Raw genomic sequence first — 15,571 nt, 5'->3', positions numbered from 1 at the left:
ATTAAATAGTGACATGAAGTGTTGTCATAGGGATATGTGATGAGAAGCTCTTCTCACAGGGACTGTTGCTTCTACCTCTGATCCAATGTTCTGGCAGTTCCATTTACATACAGACTGTCTTACAGCACTGATGCTGGCCCAATGGTTTCTGTCTGTCACCTGATCTCTCTCATCTCGCTCTTTGTCAGAGATCACGTTCCAGCTCATCTCTGTGTGGGTATAGGCCGCTCACCTCCATCTCTTCTATTCCGTAGGATCTGGAAAAGCTGACGGCGATGTCCCAGAAAATGAAGGGTGGCGGAGGCGTGGGAGGCAGGGATGGCACCGAGGTACCCGGAGAACCCAACCTACCTGGTGACGGGTCCCACCATACAGGTGAGTGCCATTCACCATCAGTAATAGTGTTCTGGAGCCCTGTATAGCCTTCATCTATCCTTCATTTCTTTCTGTAGAACAAAGCATGTACGCTCAACAACAAGCGTATATCAACCAGCAGGCCATGATACTGGTAAGCACATCCAGACTGACAGCTCATACTCCAAGTAGGTGGGATGGGGGCTGTCATGACTTTTTTTTACCTCTGTAGAGCAGGGACTGTATATACCGTATACAAGCAGTTCTTTATAGCATCTGTAATGGTTGACTGTGTTTCTTCTTCTGTTCCTTGTTTCCTCACCCATTGGGTACATGGTTCTTTGTTTCCTATCTCTGTATGTCCAGGCCCAGCAGATGACCATGCAGGCCATGGCCCTGCAGCAGCAGATGGTCAGCAACTCCCCTGGAGGTCCGTCCATTTCCAGCAGTCCAAGCCACAGCATCAAGACTGCAGCCAGCAGACCCAGCTCTAACAGGGTGACACCTACCGTAGCGCCAATGCCCAGGACAGGCATGCCAGGCCAGGTACCATATTCTTATATTGACTTATTATAATATTTACTACTTTTATCTCTTTATTACGTCTAATTCTCTGTACTTTATACATTAGAGGAATGTGGTGAATGGTTCCCCCTACAGGACCCGCACATCTCCAACCAGGGAGAGCTCCTTCAGTCACAGACCGGGTGAGTTCAGGGCCTACACACATCACAGAAGGCCGTCGCCTTCCTCGCACACCTATAACATTGCCATGTGTTTGTTACCGTCACAGGCCCCTCCGGACAGATGCGGCCAGAAGACCTCATCCATCACAGCACGCTAAATTCAGAACATATTCCCGAGCCAACGCACAACATTAAGGACATCATAAGCCAGTACAAGGAGCCCAGTGTGACCAGACCTGTACCCGCTCCTGTAAGGTGCGCTCAGATCCAGTTGTGGGGACACTACAACTCTCAGCATGGCTGTCAGCTGGAGACTGAGGTGTAGGAATGGAGATGTGTTGGCTGCTATTGTAGTAAGATTTTAATTTGGTTTATAGGAAGGAGCCGCCTAAAATTTTTGGAAGGAAAATGGACCCCCATGAAGAAGCTTTGAAGATACTCAAGGGACAGATGTCTAATCGACCACTAGCAGGCCCTTCGCCTGTCTCCAATATATCTTATGTTCCTAAGGTAAGTCAGTGCTAACAGCAAAAAGGGCCACAATGAGCCTCTATCTAGTGGCCAAACATTTTACATAGCTGACGGCTGAACGCATATGCTTTACATGGTTGACCAATCCCACTAAAATCCATCCATGCAGTATATGGAGAGCCCATCGAGTTCAACAACAATTGTGTAATTCTTCTTTTCTCCTGTAGAGGCGCTCTAGGATATTTGAACACCTGCTGCTCCATAGATCAAGGCTGATCACAGAGATCACCGCAGGATGGATGATACCTTGTGGTCATCGTGTAGTTGAGAAACCTAAAGCAGACAATCCCTTTGACATAAAACTAGCTGAAGCTTTTCTCCATAGATCTCATGTGTTAGCAAACAAGGCAGATGGTAATTATGTCCATATCTCCTTCAAAAGATTGGAAAGGAGAAGGGTCATATCCTGTGCCAACCCCAGGTTACCATGAACCAACACCAGCAGGGGGCGCTATATTCTGATTTCTGTTAGGATGTCTGCTTTATAGGAATTGGAGATCCTATTTACTCTTGCAGAATCCCAAATCGCTCTGCAGTCATGGAGTAAAATGAAAACATTCAGTACCAGCGCTCCCTAGTGGCAGCTTCAGACATCTAGAATTTTATCATGTAGAGGTTTGGACTGAGTCCTTTAAAGATATATGATAATAAAAACGTCAAAAATGGCATCACGTTCATAGAGAGAGATGCATGTTATGGAGGTCTGTAATGTTCAGTTTACATCCACAACTTTTGGTAACTTCTAGGCCTCTAGAGACACTGTCGCATTGGTAAAACCTACTCCCAGCATCAAACAGAAGAAGCCCACCAACCCGCCGCCGGTCAGTGCGGTCCGACCCACCACGGCTCCTCCAGGTAATCCCTATACACTGTAATTAGACATTATATAAAGGAGGGGTTTAGCTGGCATGTACCTTTTCCCTTAATCCTGTGCACTACAGTGTCAGTCTCACGGGAGCTGTCAGAGGAACAGGAGAATATCCAGACGCAGTTACATCGGCAGTACAGCGAGGAGTTTTACACCTACAGCAATGTGTCCTGGAGGATCTACATCAGGAAAGAGGTAACATCATTTACTTAAAGTGTTGAATTAACTCTTCAGAGTGGTGACAAGGTGATATTAGCGCTCTCACTGCTGTTATTACACCAGCAGTACACACACGGGGACTTTCTTTCCCTTACTTGTCTGGCCAATCACACCACAGCACATACTCCTCTTTGGTAGGCCATCACAGAGTTCTGGTAATAGTGCACTGAACAGGCTTACACTGTGCTGGGAGATAATTTACACAGTACAATACTATAGATAACATGTGGGGAAGGGGTTAATGATGCACTGGCTTTGCAAGGTTTTATGCCAGCAGAAATGTAAGAAACAGCAGCAGCACAGCACATACTCCTCTCTGCCATGACATAGTGCTGGTGAAGTGCACTGAACAGACTGGCATTGTCCTAAGGGATCATTTACACAGGACTATAGATGGCATGTGGAGGGAGAAGGGGTTGTTGTTGCACTTGCCTTGCAAAGTGCCATGTGAGCAGAAATTAAAGAAACATAGAAGGGTTACATTAAGCACTAAACTGCTTATGCTGCTGAGAATAAAAAATAGGGGAAAGGGGAGATGATACTGAAGCACTGTGGACATACAGCAGTAGATACACTGGATTACCCAAGGGATAGGGGGCCTGAACTTCATAGGTGGTCAAAGATTACAAAGAAGCCACACGCTATGCCTTTCCCTAACTTCCTGTGTTCTGTCCTGATCTGGCTGTTACTAGAGACAGATTTCCCCTAACAACATGCAGTAGTGGACAGCAGATTGCAGGGACATGAGACACCTAGTGGCCGAGACTGTAAACTGATTATTCTGGAGTATGGAGTCATTATTGGCAAATGAAGTGATTTATAAGTATTGTCAGGAATCCTATAGGCTATTATACGGAACGAAGATGCTTGAAATTACAGTCACTATTTAAGAAAGCTGGATGAAAACCCACATGGCTGCAATTACAGTGCTCACAGGGGTATACAGGACTCCTGGAGGGAGTAGCAGTGTATTTATCAGTTGCAGGCTGTACAATTACAATGGAATGGATGTGGAATTGATTTTTAGATCAGAAGATTTTGGCTGCTTTTATCCTCCTCCAGGTTTTCTACCCCAGAGACAGCATCAACAACCCTCTCATCCTGGACCTCATCTTTAAGCAGGTGAGACTCTAAATCTTCATGTTTTACAGTCACCGATAGAGATGAGGAAACCTCGTCCCAATCCGAACCCTCTGCTTTTGAATACCAGTGGCTGAAGAAGTTAGATGCAGCCCTGGAAGACATGGATATACCCACAGGCCATTGGCTGTATCCATGTTTTCTAGGAAGCCTTAGGGCTGCATCCAACTTCTTCAACGCAGAGCGTTTGAATTGGGACAAACCTAAGTGTGACTTATTGTCTATCACACAGATCATCAATGACACCTTGTCCGAGAGCTGCATCAGAATCAACCAGGAGGAGAGAAAGAAGATGAGATCGCTGTTAGGTGAGTGGAGCCTGTAGCCAAGTATGTGATTCCTCCTGCCATTCATCTTCAGCACACATACATGTACATTAGGGTTCTGCACTGCCCTGGAGACCCCACCGTTGCTGTGTTCATAGTCTGTAAGTGGATTTACAGTGATCCTCAAAACTGTGATGACTAATGTATGTACTGGATGAGGTAACCCTGCCAGCAGAATAGTGAGCGCTGCTCTGGAGGTAATGAAATCTGATCTGGGTGAGAGGGTGGTCTTACTATATATGTCTTCCCACTTTCTGTGTTCTGTCCTGATCTAGCTGTTACTAGAGACAACATTTCCCCTAACAACATGTAGTAGTGGACAGCAGATTGCAGAGACTTGAGACACCTAGTGGCCAAGATTTTAAATCAATTTTTCTAGAGTATGGAGTTATTATTGGTAAATGAAGTGATTTATAAGTATATTAGGAATCATATAAGCTATCATATAGAGGGAAGGTGCTTGAAATTACGGTGACCATTCAGAATGCTGGATAAAAACCAATATGGCTGCAATTACAATTGAATAGTCTGTAAGTGGATTTAAAGACTATAATTTAAACTGCATGTGATGACTAATGTACGTACAGGATGGTGTAACCCCACCAGCAGAATAGTGAGTGCAGCTCTGGAGGTAATGAAATCTGATCTGGATGAGAGGGTGGTCTTTTTATATATGTCTGGTATCCACAGCGGAGTACAGGTTGGATTCCGTCAACGCCATTGCGGATGATGTGGTGAAAAAGAAGGTAGTGAATGCCGCCCGGGAGGAGTGGGAGGTGTATTTCTCAAGGCTCTTCCCAGCTGCTGTAAGTTCTCCACACCAGTGAGTATGGCGTCTCTGTAACACCTCAGTAGTGACTTCAGTGGATGCTCTCTTCTCTTCTATAGGGCAGTGTTGGCACCGGTGTACAGATTCTCGGGGTTTCTCATATGGGAATAAAGCTCCTGAAGATGCTGAAGAGTGGATCCAGTGCCCCGGAACAGCTGCGAGTCCTGCGGAGTTACAGGTATGGGGGCTGAGTGGGATCAGTGCCCTCCAGCTGCTGAAAAACTACAAGTCCCATCATACCTGGACAGCTAAAGCTTTGAATGTCCAGGCATGATGGAAATTGTAGTTTTGCAACAGCTGGAGGGCCACAGGCTAGGAGATTCCCTGCACAGGTTGGCAGCCTTCTCAAGGAGACACATTATCCCCTCAGTTACGTCAGAACATAAACTTCTATTGTCCATCACCACTAGAGGGCAGTACTAGATGGAAGGACCGCACTATGAATGAGCATCAGTAGTGCTCCGTGCTTCACCTAGCACTACGTGACACTTCATTCACCCTAGCGATCCTTCCCGCAAAAACGGTCCACATTACAACATGTCCAGATTTTTTGCGGCACGGATCGCGGCCCCGTATACACGTACGGACGTGTGAACGAGGCCATTGTATAACATTGGTTTTATGTTCTGTCCGCAATTGCGTGCCCGCAATTACGGACAGAACAACGGACATGTGAATTAGGCCTTAGTGTTCATTATTCACGAGTCTGTTAATCTCCAACCTATAAGTGCCAGAGATTTATAATTTACTTCTATTAAAAAAAATCTCAACTCTTCCTGTACTTATCAGCTGCTATATGTCCTGCAGGAAGTGGTATTATTTTCAGTCTGTAGAGCAGGAGAGGTTTTCTATGGGGATTTGCTGCTGCTCTGGACAATTCCTGTCACAGACAGAGGTGGCAGCAGAGAGCACTGTGTCAGAAGCGAAAGAGTACATAACTTCCTGTAGGACATACAGCAGCTGATAAGTACAGCTTTATATACATAGAACTCCTTAAAGGCTTCATCATATGACCATATGTTTCTTTGTTCCAGTATGAAGAAAGGCTTGAGATTTTTTTAAATAGAAATAAATGACAAATCTCTGGCACTTGCTGGGACCAGTTGATTTGAAAGATTTTTTTTTTTTTAAACAACCCCTTTAAGTGACATCCTTCATTCCTTCTATACAGTTACACGGATATCATGTTTGTCACCGTCCTCTCCAAGAACATGCTGGAGTTTAACCTGACCAATGAGAAGCTTATACTTTTCTCCTCGCGGTCCAGTCAGGTGAAGAGCATGGTGGACTGCTTCTTAATGGAGCTCAAAAAGGTCAGTGTCCATAGAGGCGGAGTACTAAAAAGTTTCAAAAAGTTTTGAAGCATTCATATATACTTTGCATTTCAATCCCTTGCTATTTTAAACATCTCTGCTTGCTGTCAGTGACTAGAAAGATCCTTTTTTTTTCGTTAAGTGACTTTAAACCGATCCAAGCCTAGTCTTTATCTCAGCTGAAGTTTTGTTACAATGAGACGGAAATTCACATCCTGACAGTTCTTACCTACCTGATATATTGTCCCATACTGTAGCTTTATACTAAAGTCAGATGGATAACTGGGGGGGCTGACTGTGTGACCTATCAATAGAACAGGGGTGACCCATACATCAGGGATACTATATAACCTACAACCCGTTTCTTGCTGTCTATATGTTTCTAGCCTCTGGCTCATCTGTATCATTGATTGTATTCTCAGGATTCTAACTATGTGGTTGCTGTGCAAAATTATGTAACCGAAGACAAAAGCTTCCTGAGCTTCCATAAGGGAGACATCATCCGGCTGCAACCTCTGGAGGGACTGCAGAAAGGTGAGCGCTCGTGGGGATGCGGGAGGAACAGCTAACAGGTGGATTACAGGTATATCTGAGCAATGGCAATGTATATCGGCTTCTACAGTTCATCCAATGAGGGACTTGCTCTCCTATAATGCCATACAGAGAGTTGTGTAAAGCTGTATGCAGTAAGCGCCACCTGCTGGTGCCTGTCGGAAGCCAGAATGATATCATTACATTTTTTTTTTCTTTCAAAATAAACTGGTGCCAGAAAGTTATATAGATTTGTAATTTACTTCTATTTAAAAATCTAAAGTCTTCCAGTACTTATGAGCTGCTGTATGTCCTACAGGAAGTGTATTCTTTCCAGTCTGACACAGTGCTCTCTGCTGCCACCTCTGTCCATGTCAGGAACTGTCCAGAGCAGCAACAAATCCCCATAGAAAACCTCTCCTGCTCATAACAGTTCCTGACATGGACAGAGGTGGCAGCAGAGAGCACAGTGTCAGACTGAAGAGAATACATCACTTCCTGCAGGACATACAGCAGCTGATATGATATTTTTTTAATAGAAGTAATTTACAAATCTATATAACCTTCTGACACCAGTTGATTTGAAAGTGATTAAAAAATTATATTTCTTTGTAATATAAGACTGGGTTCACACTGCGCTTTGCAGTCCGTTCAATGTATTCGTTTTATGAAAAATAAAATGGACGCAGTTGTGTCCATCCGTTTGGATTCCTTTCTCCTTCCAGTCAGTGCTCCATACATTCTCTCTGCGGCTGCTGAACTGGACAATGTTTGGCGGTCCCATGGAGAATAGAGAGCTGGCCGGGCCCGCACAGTGCACACCGCTCAGTTTTGTCCCTATTCTTGGGATCGGTGTAGGGGATAACGTCTTCAGATGAGAGTACCCCTTTAAGGTCACATATATATACATAGTGTTCTATCTCTGTAATTTTTTTCTGTACATTACCATGCTGCATGATGGATCCTTACACAGGCCAGAACTATGGCTGTGTAGTTAGGAAGAAGGTGATGTATCTGGAGGAGCTGAAGCGCGGCACTCAGGATTTCGGTGGGTCCTCGTAGCGTGTTCTCTTTAATCAGCTCTACCCTGATCTTTGTGAATGACCCCCATTTGCATGAACGATTGTCTAGTGCAGCTTCCAGTATCTCTTCTTCTAAGTGGTGCTGTGTGTCAGCATGGTCGGCTCTGCTACATCAGCATCACTGTGCAGTGTAACAATACCTGGTTCCTTACAGGCTGGAAGTTTGGGGCCATTCATGGACGGGCGGGATTGTTCCCAGTTGAGTGCGTACAGCCTGTCGCGGCTCCAGATTTTGTCAACCTACCAGCTGATCGGAAGGAAGAGCCGAGGAATCGCCAGAGCCGAGCGGCGGCCTCTGCAGCGGTGGCTGTAGCCGTGGCCTCAACCGCCGTGGCTCATGAATTTGACAAGAAAATGGATGTAAGTTGCCGAAACATCTTTGGGAACTTCACGTAGACTCTTATGGAAGCCTGAGGACTTTATAGAGGGTTGTCACTGCTTTATTTTCAGGGGTCGCCCACTCCAAGTGAATACGCCGAGAGTCTGGATGAATTTACAGAGGTGGAAACCTCGGAGATTATGTTACAGGGAAGCTCCTATAACATGATGGACTTTGCCAAAAAGTATTTCCGAGAGGGTCAGAGGCTTTTGGCGCAAGAGGAGGCGGCTAAGACATCAGGGTAATTCTGCCATCACTGGTTTTCTACGGATAGTTTAATTTATAGACTTGGCAGTGATATATATCATGTATCATAGAGGCTAAGGTTCACCGATCAGCTGCTGTCATCATTTGCTCTCCTTCTTTGTTTATCACGAACAGCACCATACTTTTACTAGTGGCTGCACTTGGTATTGCAGCTCAGGTCCATTCACTTGAGTAGGATAGAGGTGGTGTGAGCAATAGTAACATATACAACCACATAACATATCCAACCTAAAATAATGACCTGGTCACTGGGGGTAGCAGGAGTCAGACCCTTTATAGTGTTATTGCATAGAGCCTTCTGTAATCTGTGATTATACTTGCATCTATATGTTTTATAGCTTGAAAGATTTAGCATACTGTATGGCTAACCAATATAATCTTGTCTCTTATTCCAGAGAATCTTCTAAACAGGGTTCAAAGAAAAGTCGAGAGTTCAAAGACCCGGCGGATATGATGAAATTTACCAAGGTAAGATGTAAAAGGCATATATATACATTTATGTAATAAAATTACAGAAGTGCTATTTTTTTTTTACATTTTGCATTGAGCAACATGGCCCCCCTACTGCCACCAATGGCGGTGTTGGGAACTGCAAGGCAGATCCCAGCACAGTTACATATTGCTAACGCTGCTACATGCAGATACTGAGCCTCCATGATGTCTCTTCTAATGCATTTTAGCATTGGAAATGACATTAGACTTGGGAAAGCTGTCTGTGTCCGCAGTGCTGCAGTTGCGGCACGGTTTAGCAGAGCAAGTGGTGATTCACAGCTAATCCCACTTGCTCTGCTACAGGGTACCATAGCTTCAGGACTACACTGACAATTGTAATGTCTATTCTAAAAACGGCATAACTACAACTTCCAGCATGCCCTGAAAGTGGCATGCTTCACTGGAGCTGGAGAGGAGGCTTTAGTAGTTGTAGTTCTGCCGGAGAGCCACAGGTTGGAGATCTCAGTCTTACAGGATCCTTCTATCTATTTCTGCCTAGAATCCCATACAAGAGTCTCTCATTGAGTTCAGTGACAGCAGCATGAACAGAATCGCCTCTGAACTGTTCCTGGGTAAGAATAAGACATTGCCTCATATACTGTCATATGCTTAGTATTATAATGATTCTCTATGTATACACCATAGGCTGCATATACAAGCCCTTCCATACTACTGTATACTAACATCTCATTCTCTCTGCTGCAGCTGTGATGAGGTTTATGGGGGATGCACCGATGAAGGGTCAGTCCGAGCTGGACGCGGTGTGCACCGTCCTGAAGGTAGACACCATTTCTCTATGGCAGACTTCCTATACACCAAGTATGGATCAGTTTTCAGACTCTTCGCCCTTTGTCATTGCAGCTATGCGGGGACCACGAGGTCCTGAAGGATGAAGGCTACTGTCAGATCATCAAACAGATTACAGACAACTCCAGCACCAAGACGTAAGTCTTCTGCACCACCGTCCTAGGAGGTCCATGCATTGGCCTATCGGGACCACTACAAATAGGGGGTCCTGTGATTATATTATTTTTTGTGTTTATATTGTAGAGACAGCTGTCAGCGAGGATGGCGGCTTCTGTACATCCTCACCGCATATCATAGATGCTCTGAAGTCTTTAAGCCATACCTGTTCAAATTCCTTCAGGACACATGCCGAAGTCCAGGCCTGCACTTTCAAGGTAACTAAAACATCTTAAACATACCAGTCCTCAAAGCAAAATCTGATAATATGTGTCAATTTATTGTAATAAAATGTAATAAAAATGTATATAAATATATAATTAAAAAAAAAAAATCTTAAACCTGAAATGTCTTTCTGTCTAGTCCAGGATAAAATACTCATAAACACATTAAAAGCATAAACCATACAAATACATAAGCCCCGGGGCCCTTATAGTACAATACATCAACACAGAGGGTTAGGGAGTGCGGTACAAAAGCATATGAAAACAAAAGAAAAAATGGAAGAAAAAAGAAAACAAAACAAAACATAAAGGTGTAAAAGTGTATAAAACAACTAAATACTCATATAAATAGCCATATAGTCGTTGTACTGCAATGCTTCAAATATATAATCAGCACAAAAAGTGGTAGAACTGGTCTTTTGGTTCAGACCAAGAGGGGGATTCCCATCATCCTCTCACTGACTTGCAGTAGAATCACACAGTGAAAGCAGGCAGATGGGGGTAGTAGTCCTGGCTCACTGGACTGATCCAACTTTGTTGTTAAAATTCAAAAGTCAGTTCGTTTGTAGATTACGATCCAAAGTAAATGAACTCCTTGTGTGGAGTGTATAGTTATTAGACCAGTATAATAGATCTCACTGATCCCTGGTGTTCTGTCTGAGATGTACTTGCAAGCACTGGATCTCTCTGGCTCTATCACTGTTTGTTGTCATAGGGGAGGATTTATACACATTCACATAGTTTGGTGCATGTGCACCGCTCACCCATACAGGATCTGCGTCTTCTCCGGGGTCACCGGCATCCCGGTCTGCCCACGGTGAATACGGTGACGTCACCAGTCTTGTTCCTGGTCTGTGTCAAAGCGTGGCTCTGCTGCCAGTAGTGCAGTAGACAAAGTCACTGTTGAGCCAGCTCCTCCCAAACTTGGAGAGATGGGGAATATATCCAGGGGTATGTTGAGGAGACTGTTGAGGGGTGTAGGCCAATGTTAGGTGGCTTGCAGACGCGTTTCGAAGCTGCTAGCTTCTTCCTCAGTGGCTGTGAAATGGGAGCTCACACCATTTCACAGCCACTGAGGAAGAAGCTAGCAGCTTCGAAACGCGTCTGAAAGCCACCTAACATGGTTTATGCTTTTAATGTGTTTATGAGTATTTTATCCTGGACTAGACAGAAAGACATTTCAGGTTTAATATTTTTTTTATTTTTTTTTTATTATATATTTATATACATTTTTATTACATTTTATTACAATAAATTGACACATATTATCAGATTTTGCTTTGAGGACTGGTATGTTTAAGAATTTTTTAGTTACTGTGTACATTGGATGGTGTATTCCAGTTAACCTCAGCCAAATCAGATACAGGTGAGCTGCACCTTAGATCGTTACTGTAACTAAAACATCTGTCTAGGGACCAGGGATAGGAAACCTTCAACCCTCCAGCTGTTGCAGAACTACAATTCCCATCATGCCTGGACAGCCAAAGCATGATGGGAATTGTAGTTTTGCAACAGCTGAAAGGCCGAAGGTTCCCCATCCTTGGTCTATACTCTCTATACCAATATTCCCCAACCTGTGACTCTCCAGCTGTTGAAAAACTACAACTCCCAGCATGCCCTAACAGTTGTAGAGACACAGATTGGGGATTACTACTTTATTGTATCTTTCACCAGGGATTGCAAAAGCCTGTGAGCAGAACCTGCGTAAAACCATGCAGTATGGAGGGCGATCCGAACACCCCAGTGCAATGGAGCTAAAAGCTATGGTGGTAAGTGGTCACTTCTGTTATATACAAAAAATAAAAACTTTGTTTAATCATTTAAAATCTATACTGACAAATCACAAGTCAGAAAATGATCTAGTGACGTGTATGGGAGAGTGTTGTGAGCATGCTCTGTGCAGGATGCTGTTGTGAATGGTGGATCCTGTGTTATCTTCATCCTTCCTGTGATGGTAAGAGGTGTAGAGTCCAGCCAATCCCAGAACAATTAATCAACCCTGTTCGCTATGTGATTGGTCAGACATGAAGAGAGGGACCCCTACTCCTGCAGTACCTATGTTCTACCATCAGGTTCACATCATATCAATATTCCTTAGTCACACGACTAGTAAAACGTCTTTACCCACAGGCCGGGAGAAGCTCTAAGAGGCAGCTGTTCCTACTGCCAGGAGGAATTGAGCGACACCTTAAGATAAAGACTTGTTCAGTAAGTGAAGTCGTTGTATGATAAAATATTTCTGCCACATCAATAAAAGTGCTGAATTAAAAGAAAGCTCTCCTAATATGCAGGAGAATAGGATTGTTGCCAAATCCCTCCCCCTGCTGCTGATTGACAGTTGACTACCTATATACAGCATGGATAGATAACTGCCAATCAGCACCTGGTGGGCGGAGATTGCTGTTGCTCATGAACATCCAGAACTACTGAGCTCATGCACATAATGGAGAGGACTACTTATTGTCCATGTTATGCAGGAGGAGATCTCTGGATCAGCTGCACAGAACAGTGTGAGTGATACATCATTCTGTTCAGCTTCTCTGTCACTAGTTTATGTTACCCTAAGATAGGACTCCATAAACCTACTGAAAGAGTCTCTTAAAGGCGTTATAGCATACATATGGTTACATTGGATCCGCTATACACAGTATCCTGTTCTCCTATAACGCAGTCTTGTATCTGCAGGTGGCCTTTGATGTTATAGAGGAGATCTGCACAGAGATGGGGGTGCACAGGGATGAGGCGTACAATGAATATGCTATATTCGCTGTCACCAATAGAGGTAAGTCAGGTGACATTGGTTGTATTGACTCATTGGGGCTTTGTATATACTATACTATATATAAAACAAGATACGTGGAGTCTACATTAGGAATGCATGGAGATCCATTTTACAGAATGTCTCTTCTTGTCTTTGTGACCAGGTCAGAACGTGAGACCCATCAACAGGAAGGAATACATCCTGGACGTGTCTGCAGAGATGGAGCAGATAGACAGTAACTACATGTTCTGGTTCAGACGCGTCATCTGGGCCCAACCACTCAAGTTTGAGAATGAGTTATATGTGACCATGCACTATAACCAGGTATGGAGGGGCCGAGCCTCTGCATCTCTAACATGGGGGGAGACCCAGTTGGGGTCCTAAGATCTGTATTTGGGGATCACCAGGATACAGGATGATGACACGCTGACACTGAGGATACAGAATAACGATACGCTGACACTTAGGGTACAGGATAATGACACTTAGGGTACAGGATAATGATACGCTGACTCTTGGGGTACAGGATAATGACACTTAGGGTACAGGATAATGATACGCTGACTCTTGGGGTACAGGATAATGACACTTAGGGTACAGGATAATCATACGCTGATACTTAGGTTACAGGATAATGACACTTAGGGTACAGGATAATGATACGCTGATACTTAGGGTACAGGATAATGATACGCTGACACTTGGGGTACAGGATAATGACACTTGGGGTACAGGATAGTGAAATTTTGATACTTGGGGTACAGGATAATAATAAGCTGACACTTGGGGTACAGGATAATGACACTTGGGGTACAGGATAGTGACACTTGGGTACAGGATAATGACACACTGACACTTGGGGTACAGAATAGTGACACTTGGGGTACAGAATAGTGACACTTGGGGTACAGGATAATTATACGCTGACACTTGGGGTACAGGATAGTGACACTTGGGGTAGATACAGGATAATGACACTTGGGGTACAGGATAATGACACTTGGGGTACAGGATAATGACATGCTGACACTTGGGGTACAGGATAATGACACTTGGGGTACATACAGGGTAATGACACTCTGACACTTGGGGTGCAGGATACTGACACTTGGGGTACAGGATACTGACACTTGGGGTGCATGATAATGACACGCCGACTCTTCTCGCCCTGCAGGTGTTACCGGACTATCTGAAGGGGCTCTTTAACGTCTTCTCTCACGCTAAACCCTCTGAGCAGCAGTTTCAGCAGATATCCAGACTGGCAGCTCTGCAGCATCGTGCCAAGGACAGCGTCTACCTGCCCACTGCGTGCGTACCCCTCCCCCCTTACTGCTCTCATACCTGAGGGATAAACTTTTAGTCATCCTTCCCACAATTCCATATTTAGTTATACAGTATATAGCCTTGATCTCTGTGTTACAGCGCCACCTATTGACAATGAAAGAATTTACATGGGTCATTCTGACACCTATAAACAACTCACTGCCTCTCTATAATCCAGTGTTCCCCAACCTGGGGCCTTCCTGTTTTTGCAAAACTTCACCTCCCACTGTCCTGGCATGCTGGGAGTTGTCGTTCTGCAACAAGTTGGTAAATACTTTGTTTTGTCCCTACTTTCTGTGCTCTATCTAATCCTATGCTGATTCTTCTCTACTGGAAGTTGTAGTCCACTGTCCCTTTCTCCTTACAGCCGGGAGGTGCAGGACTACATCCCCAGCCAGTACTACAAGGTGGTGAAGCCGCAGTCCTGGCTGAACATGGTGATGCAGCACATGCAGCAGATCCAGCCCCTCAGTCCTCACCAGGGTAGGGCGCAGTTCTTAGGTAAGGATGTAGCATACGCCATGGTATATACTGTATATAGGGAACTGTTCTATAAACCATCGCCTAATGGATTACTGGTATCTCTCTGTAGGTCTGGTCAGCGCTTTCCCCATGTTCGGCTCCTCTTTCTTCTACATCCAGAGCTGCAGTAACAACATGGTCATCTCCCCGTGTATACTCGCCATCAATCAGAATGGGCTGAACTTCCTTAACAAAGAGACCCATGTATGTATCTAAGTCTATGGCAGACTGACCCTACGGCCGCGTCCCCACATTGCGGCTATTAATGACCCCATGTGGCCACTCATAGCTGTGCAATGATGCAGATCAATCTTGCGTGGCTATTGGTGGCCGCATGCCTTAGCGTGCGCACAGAAAATCCACAGATCTTGCATGGTGACACATGGAGGTCCTATTGGTTTGTATTACTTGTGCACTCTGTATTCCGCCATACTGTCATTCAAAAGGTTATCCTGTTTAAAGGGCTTTAACTAGGCTTAGAAAAACATGGCTGCCTACTTCCAGGTACAGCACCATTCTTGTCTCCACTTTGGGCGTGATATTGCTGCTCAGTTCCATTAAAGTTTATGGAGCTTAAAGGGTTTTTTCAGCCAAATGTAAAAATCCAGAGCAGTCAGGACATAATAAGGAGTCATACTTACCCATCCTCATGCACCTGCAGCCGCAGTGTCACCTGCTCACTTTAAACCTCTGGTGTCCTGATTTCCTGTGTCGTCACAACCCAGAAGAACTACCCACTCGGTCACTGACTGGCTGAATGG

At 44.5% G+C, this 15,571-nt stretch overlaps 1 protein-coding gene across 2 annotated transcripts in view; it reads left to right on the top strand.

The window, feature by feature from the left end:
• The window catches only part of MYO15A (myosin XVA), a 43,184-nt gene that overhangs the window by 25,507 nt on the left and 2,106 nt on the right, over window positions 1-15,571 (top strand). For both annotated transcript variants that reach the window (XM_069984231.1, XM_069984232.1), the window contains 28 exons: window positions 255-375; window positions 453-508; window positions 721-900; window positions 986-1,061; window positions 1,148-1,295; window positions 1,418-1,550; window positions 2,318-2,426; window positions 2,513-2,634; window positions 3,721-3,780; window positions 4,031-4,106; window positions 4,815-4,930; window positions 5,013-5,131; window positions 6,125-6,266; window positions 6,689-6,800; window positions 8,034-8,239; window positions 8,330-8,499; window positions 8,921-8,993; window positions 9,517-9,589; window positions 9,723-9,796; window positions 9,879-9,961; window positions 10,068-10,198; window positions 11,879-11,973; window positions 12,335-12,412; window positions 12,890-12,986; window positions 13,129-13,289; window positions 14,140-14,273; window positions 14,656-14,789; window positions 14,881-15,014. In XM_069984231.1, coding sequence (XP_069840332.1) covers window positions 255-375; window positions 453-508; window positions 721-900; window positions 986-1,061; window positions 1,148-1,295; window positions 1,418-1,550; window positions 2,318-2,426; window positions 2,513-2,634; window positions 3,721-3,780; window positions 4,031-4,106; window positions 4,815-4,930; window positions 5,013-5,131; window positions 6,125-6,266; window positions 6,689-6,800; window positions 8,034-8,239; window positions 8,330-8,499; window positions 8,921-8,993; window positions 9,517-9,589; window positions 9,723-9,796; window positions 9,879-9,961; window positions 10,068-10,198; window positions 11,879-11,973; window positions 12,335-12,412; window positions 12,890-12,986; window positions 13,129-13,289; window positions 14,140-14,273; window positions 14,656-14,789; window positions 14,881-15,014 — 3,213 coding nt within the window. The remainder of the gene's footprint in view (window positions 1-254; window positions 376-452; window positions 509-720; window positions 901-985; window positions 1,062-1,147; window positions 1,296-1,417; window positions 1,551-2,317; window positions 2,427-2,512; window positions 2,635-3,720; window positions 3,781-4,030; window positions 4,107-4,814; window positions 4,931-5,012; window positions 5,132-6,124; window positions 6,267-6,688; window positions 6,801-8,033; window positions 8,240-8,329; window positions 8,500-8,920; window positions 8,994-9,516; window positions 9,590-9,722; window positions 9,797-9,878; window positions 9,962-10,067; window positions 10,199-11,878; window positions 11,974-12,334; window positions 12,413-12,889; window positions 12,987-13,128; window positions 13,290-14,139; window positions 14,274-14,655; window positions 14,790-14,880; window positions 15,015-15,571) is intronic.

Source organism: Dendropsophus ebraccatus, chromosome 9 (assembly GCF_027789765.1).
Source record: "Dendropsophus ebraccatus isolate aDenEbr1 chromosome 9, aDenEbr1.pat, whole genome shotgun sequence".
Taxonomy (NCBI): Eukaryota; Metazoa; Chordata; class Amphibia; order Anura; family Hylidae; genus Dendropsophus; species Dendropsophus ebraccatus.
The sequence above is the reverse complement of the archived record's forward strand: the minus strand, read 5'-3'. Positions and strand labels throughout refer to the sequence as shown.